Source organism: Oncorhynchus clarkii, chromosome 12 (genome assembly GCF_045791955.1).
Source record: "Oncorhynchus clarkii lewisi isolate Uvic-CL-2024 chromosome 12, UVic_Ocla_1.0, whole genome shotgun sequence".
Lineage (NCBI taxonomy): Eukaryota > Metazoa > Chordata > Actinopteri > Salmoniformes > Salmonidae > Oncorhynchus > Oncorhynchus clarkii.
The window spans coordinates 79,792,270-79,798,425 of NC_092158.1; the positions used below are offsets into that span (position 1 = coordinate 79,792,270).

The 6,156-nt window shown below is 43.0% G+C and overlaps 2 protein-coding genes across 3 annotated transcripts; one reads left to right on the top strand and one right to left on the bottom strand.

Moving 5' to 3' along the window:
• The first annotated feature begins 252 nt into the window (after positions 1–252).
• On the top strand, positions 253–1,395 carry LOC139422560 (nucleoplasmin-like). Its single transcript, XM_071173708.1, has 6 exons — positions 253–288; positions 409–524; positions 628–710; positions 845–1,055; positions 1,215–1,277; positions 1,376–1,395. The coding sequence occupies exons 2-6, from the start codon at positions 473–475 to the stop codon at positions 1,393–1,395; spliced, it is 429 nt and encodes a 142-aa protein (XP_071029809.1). The 5' UTR covers positions 253–288; positions 409–472.
• Positions 1,396–1,441: 46 nt separating this feature from the next.
• Positions 1,442–5,464, bottom strand: LOC139421428 (butyrophilin subfamily 1 member A1-like). 2 transcript variants are annotated; one of them, XM_071172320.1, is made up of 7 exons: positions 5,312–5,464; positions 3,769–3,849; positions 3,247–3,345; positions 3,025–3,126; positions 2,641–2,913; positions 2,444–2,522; positions 1,442–2,340 (listed from the first exon to the last, which is right to left on the bottom strand). In XM_071172320.1, the coding sequence occupies exons 2-7, from the start codon at positions 3,826–3,828 to the stop codon at positions 1,754–1,756; spliced, it is 1,200 nt and encodes a 399-aa protein (XP_071028421.1). In that variant the 5' UTR covers positions 3,829–3,849; positions 5,312–5,464; the 3' UTR covers positions 1,442–1,753. The 2 variants fall into 2 exon arrangements, with proteins under 2 accessions (XP_071028421.1, XP_071028420.1); XM_071172319.1 differs by having other exon boundaries at positions 2,641–2,916; positions 5,312–5,451.
• Between the last annotated feature and the right edge of the window lie 692 nt (positions 5,465–6,156).

Sequence of the window (6,156 nt, forward strand, 5' to 3'; positions counted from 1 at the left end):
AAGGAAGCCATATTTTAACCAGTGAATCTCTATAAACATATTTTATCTACGGTTTTCTTTTAAATATTGATTTTTATTTAATGTCAAATGCCCGAAACAGATCTGTTTATGTTTTGTGCAAAAAACTTTAAACACACACAACTCTGATTGGATTCATCATCCATGGGTACACGCCTTTGTTTTCCTGGCCAATGAGAGTCGAATGCGCTGTGATTAGCACCTGATTAGCACGACCCAGGCCAGGACAGATTTTAATGCTAGAATTGTTTTGTTGTCTTGTTCAGTGAGGTGAGTTACAATTTACGTTTGAGTTCTAATTGAATTTGGTGACCTCCATAGACCACTTTATCAACACCCAAACCAAAAACACTGACACAATCAAAAACCCTGATTTATTTATCAATAAAGCAGGGAGAGAAGAGTCATAGGATTGCAGAATATTAAGAGGATAACTCCACTCCACTTCATCTCCATGGATCTCTCCCTTTCACCCTCTGTTTCTGACACTGTCTGTGTGCTCTGGGGTATGTAACTGAGGTTAATGCCACTTTGAGATGGTTTGAAATTGGTGACCTAGATGCACAACAATGTATTGTAAACCCAGGGTCTCCTCTCTCCTCTGACTAGGCTGTGAGCTGAATGACACCCAGAGAAAGGCAGTGTTTGAAATAGCGGAGGATTTGTTGGAGCATCAGTTCTTTATCCGAACGGTCAGTCTGTTCAAGTCTTTAGTCCATCTCCACACACCCCATTAGCAGCGATCACTTTGACTTAGTCCGTGACACAAAAATAAACATAGTCCAATGACAGCCCAACCCCTAATCTCTGCTCCCCTTGTGTATAGATGTGTCTGAGTGCAGAGGCCAGTAAGGAGATGCATGTGGTGGAGGTACAGGACAGAGTTGGGGAATGCTGCAAGCCAGTGCCCATTGCCACACTTCACCCTATGTGCCAACCTATGGTCAGTTTCAGTGGGTTTGAGCTCATCCCACCTGTCATCTTCAACCTTCGCTCTGGGCAGGGCCCCCTCTTCATTTCTGGACAGCATTTGACATGTAAGTAATTGAGATATGAGAAAATGATGCTATTGTCGAGAGAATGGCAAGAAAATAAATATTAATCAGAAACTATTTGTATGTCAATTCTGGGACTCTGTTTTTTATTTGGCTTTAAGTTCAATTCAAATGATACCTGGTATTTTTGTGCTGTCATAGTGGTCTATGAGGAGGAGGAGGAGGAGGAGAAGGAGGTCGTCTTCTCATCAACACCCCCACTTGGTAAGTAAATAAATCTAGAACTTCTAAGCTTCATAACAGGATTACCTTATGACATTGTACAGTTCAGTATGAAATTGTTATTGTGGTTTTTTTTTCAGATCACGGTGTTCTTCAATAACATGATCAAATTTGAAGGACTTCAATAAAACACAGCACTAAAAGTAGAACCTTTGAGTTTCGTATATTTATTCATCACGGAAAGTGCATTGTTATTGCAGGATTAATATTTCACAATAGATTACAATAATACTACGGTATTCTTTCAAATGTACGAAAATACAGAGCATGTGAGTGCATAGCATAACTGGAGTAAGGAAGAGGCAGAAAGAATCACATAGAAGCAGCAGCATCAGTGGTCACATAGCTATCCAATATCATGATGGTCTAGTTCTTTACAGTAACGAAGGTTCTGATTACTCTACAGGAGTGGTGAGAGGGTAACCATAGGGTGGAGGGATGGTGTTAAGAGGGAAAGTTCAGCCCCACAGGCACAGGGAGGGACAGAGGCAATAGGCCTTGCTCCCAGGGGACTTGATCACCAGGTCCTTAATGATCTCTGTCGTGCCGAACAGAGGGAACAGCTTCTCGTTGAAGCTCTCATTGTAGGTGTAGATGTGGGAGCGGCTGTCTACGTCGTAGAAGGACAGCTGGCCCTGTTCGTAGTCCAGGTAGACGGCCACCTTGCGGGGGATGAGACCAGGCGGCAGGGCAGTGAAGGGCACAGTCAGGGCCTTGAGCTCTGTGCCCCTCTCTAGGCGCAGGGTCAGGTAGCCCGTATCTGTGTTCAGGGACTTGAAGCCCTTCCTCAGGGCTGACTCCTTGGCCACACCCAGCCGAAAGTCCCGCTCCCCCACCTCCACCTCCCAGTAGTGGCGGCCAGAGTTGAAACCCTCCACCCCTGTGGCGCACCACCAGCCATCGAATCGCTGGTGGTAGTTTGGCACATCCTTTCTCTCGAAGCCGCAGCGCATCTTCTTCTCGTCGTTGGAGATCAGCAGGTCAGGGTTGGCCGTGTCCAGGTCAAGGGAAATCTCCACTGCTGCATTAGAGATCCAGTCCCATACTGGAATATACATAAGATTAGTAACAAAAAATTGTCAAATTAACAATACGTTCTGTGAACATCACACCTGGCTCTGTCAATGCCTGTCCAAGGCATCACATACCTGAGTGAGGAATGTAGTGGGCAACACCTATCTTCTGAGTCCTCTGCTTCCATATGAGCCACTGTTGAGGGATGGCTTCCTGCAAGCACAAAGATGGAGAGGGAGAAAAGCGGCTTTGGTAAATATCAGAGCTGTTAACATGAATATACATTAAAATAAATTAAAGGGGGACAATTGATATTTAAGGAGGCCCCCACCTTGTCCAGGCCCTGTGTCAGTAAGACCCACATGAGCAGTTCCATGGCTGTCAGGAGGTTGGGCATGTGGCGACTCCTCCATGCAGCCTGGAGGTCCTCCAGAACTTGAGCCACAGCCTCCCCAGGCCACACACTTTGCTCAGGTTGGGCTCTCAGGTTCTTGGTCCAGTTGATGATGGTCCTCTTAGCGTTCTCCATCTCATTCTCACTGAACAGGTCCTGCTCCCTCCACTCGCTCTCCTCTGGCCAGCCATCCGACTGCATGGGCCTCTTCTGCTGACAACAGGTGAAGACTCATTCAACACGTGTTTGGAGAAAGTCACCTGCAAGCTATACAGTATATATTAATAGCTGTTACAGTATATTGGCTCCTGCTCTCCATACTTTGCTCTCCAGCAGAGATGCCCACTCCAGGATGAAGGCCCTGCAAAGAGGAGTGGGCCAGATGTCCTCTAGTTTCCAGATGTTCTCCAGCACCTCAGACCTCTGCAGAGAGGGCATAGACAAGTGGGGGATTTAGGAGACTTGTTTATCCTCCAAACTAGACCTGACAGTGGATACTTGCATAATGGATGTTACAAAAGGTGTGTATATATTTCAGTGTACCTGGCACACTCGATTGAGATCTCTAGCCAGCTCCACTATAAACAGCTGATTCTCTTCCAGTGGCTCTCTCTTCTCATTCTTCGCCCTCTTGCGAGATTCCTGACAGACAAAAAAAAAATAGTGTCAAGACTTAGCCATAGAACACATAGAATGTAGCAATGAAATATAAATATTAGGAAAAGAGGAAACAGATTTAGGACAGAAATTAGTGTTTTACTAGTGGTTTAGAAAGTAATAAGGTCAACCCAGAAAAGGACCCATCAGCTTTGATTTAATTTGTTTTAAATATAAATCAATAGGTAATTAAATCAAACTACAGGAACAATTAAAACCTATCTACTTGAGTAAGCATGTGACTGGTGACGCTACCATGACAACCCCTCCACAGCCGTTTCAAGGTGACTTTCCTTTACGATAAAATCTCTGACCGTAGCAAAAAAGATTTGAACAAAAAAACATGTAAATGGTGTTTTTGTTGTTTGGAGGATTTGTAATGCATGACAGGAGTTTGACCTACTGTACCTTAAGCTTGGCTGTGATGTTCTTGACCGGCTCGACTATAAAGTGGAAACACTGCATCATCTTGGAAACTGTGCTGAAACTCTACAAAGAAAAAGACAGATGAAATAGCATTATAAATGTACCTTGACAGACAGGGAACCTCTACTTGACAGAATATACACTACCCGTGTAAGGATTTCAGGTATACAGGTGCTACTGCTGAACTAAAAACACACCACTGATCTGATTCAGTGGTAGCAGGACCACCTAAATACTCTAAGGGGACTCAAATGGTTTGAAATCTAAAACTACCCCTGCCCTACTTTCATTAGAAATGTGTCAGCTGTTCCACCCTACTGCCCTATATTCTGTCCCGAGTCAAGTTAAAAGACATTGGCATCATGGCCAAAGGAGTAACGCAGCTCCCCTGTTAAGAAGATTGCTTTAAATCATGAATCATAGTGCGGAGGACAGGCAACACATGGCTAATCGTACTGGACCAAATCATAACAGCAACACCTCTGTGGTTATCATAACATGAAGAATACCTCCCCTTTGGTATCTTTAATGTTACTCTGACCTAGTTATTGTGTGGATGTTATTCAAGTCATATTATCATTGTGAGGTAAGCACGGGATCCTACCCACTTTTAGAGCCTGGGGCATCAACTGATCAGTAACTTGGTTAGGATCAGTGATGAGTCAGAGCAGAGGTTACTTGGCCCTCTGTAACGTGACTGGCCCTGCATGCTCTTTGCTGCTGTCTCATCTGCCAGCAGTAATGTGTTTGGCCTTTGTTTTTCCATGACACACAAACACACACCTTGTGGGCTAAGCCAGTAAGTCTGCTGTCAGCAGCAGGGTAAATGTGGCACGTGAGTTAGGTCAGTGTGCCACTGAAGCCCTTCGCAGATTACGTAGGAGGACTTCCAAACAGGGTTTATGGTCCTGATACAGCCAAGCACAAACAGATAGAGGATGGCAAGCACAATATAGACCAAATAATAATGACTGGCGCAAAATAATAATATTGATAAATTAAATGCATATTTATCAGCTCACATTGTGGAGCGCAAAACCAGGTGGCATTTGTTATAAAATTAATGGTAAACTCATGTCAACCTTTAATATAATACAAATAAATACAATGGAAGGAAGTGGAATGCAACAAAAATGTGAGTAGGCAAATTAAATCATGAAAACAAAAACAGGAAACATTGTTCAGGTATTCAGAGTAGGCCTATGTGTATTACATATTTTGTTTGAGTGACAGTGACCCAGTTACAGACCAGTCTAGACACACGCAGTCTGCGCACAAAGTAATGAGTAGGGTCGTGTGACTTTGCGGCACTGCCAGAGAGCTTGATCCTATATATCCTTGGTTGACATTGCAACATGTCGAATTTTGCACTATGCATGATAGTAAGTTATTTTTGCGACACTAAACAATGCCATGCTGTTATGTGACGTCTATGGACTTTCATGCAATCGATATTAATTTATTATATTTTATGGCAAATTTGACACAATCATGCAGTTTAGTCGTACAAACTTGTTAGACATACCTGTCACAATGTTGTAATGTAAGCCGATTGGTGTCTTCTATACACAGGAGTAATTCTACTGGAGAACAAGTTGACTATGCTGCAGTATGACTGACCTTGTTTACATACAAGATTTTCCTAGGAACGAAGATGGTTCGGCTCTCTCCGTTTTCTGAATCCGAAGGCAGACAAACAGCGCCGCCATGATTGTTGTGGTACATCAGTTGTCCACAAAGTGGAACTGCGGGCTGTCTAGCTCCCGCCTATCCTTTCTTTGGATTGGTGGATACATAGCATTATTGTAATCCCGTTTTGAATATTCGATGAGATTTGTTAACGCCTGAATGCAATGGAGAGAGATACTATGCTACTAGCCTAATTTCATGAATATGCATAGCCATCTCGAGACAACTGATATAAAGTGTTTTTTCTCAAAGTTGGCGGGATGTCACCCTGTCCTACTTATATAGTAGAGGAGAATGAATGTGTCTTTAATATAATAAACATGGTAAACGTGGGTTCAAATACTTGTGTGTGTACAATATAAATTATATGAAATGCATATCCATAACCATGGTTGCATTTGAAAGGGAACAGTTTGGAGATGATGGGAAAATTATTAGATCAAAGGTGAGGATGCAACAGTTCACCTGACACAAGACTGAATCCAAACATTACACTGTTTATTTTCTGTGCATTTTACATTTACTGTACTTTTTGACGCATTTCTTGATAACAAAATCTAAAACTACTCCGGATACATTCTGTAACATGATAAGACTATTCCTGGAGAATATGGGGCAGGTGTAACATAAGACCCCCCAAAAATTACAAGGGTCTGAGTGAGTAGGTTCGAGAGGACTAAG

Bases quoted from the DNA above. Each gene is read 5' to 3' on its own strand.
- LOC139422560 (XM_071173708.1), top strand. From the start codon at position 473: ATGGATCTCTCCCTTTCACCCTCTGTTTCTGACACTGTCTGTGTGCTC. The intron at 525-627 runs GTATGTAACTGA...TCCTCTGACTAG, and splicing joins CACTGTCTGTGTGCTCTGGG to GCTGTGAGCTGAATGACACC. The intron at 1,278-1,375 runs GTAAGTAAATAA...TTTTTTTTTCAG, and splicing joins CTCATCAACACCCCCACTTG to ATCACGGTGTTCTTCAATAA.
- LOC139421428 (XM_071172319.1), bottom strand. From the start codon at position 3,828: ATGATGCAGTGTTTCCACTTTATAGTCGAGCCGGTCAAGAACATCACA. The intron at 2,523-2,640 runs GTGGGGGCCTCC...TTGTGCTTGCAG, and splicing joins TGACACAGGGCCTGGACAAG to GAAGCCATCCCTCAACAGTG. The intron at 2,341-2,443 runs GTATGTGATGCC...TGTATATTCCAG, and splicing joins CCACTACATTCCTCACTCAG to TATGGGACTGGATCTCTAAT.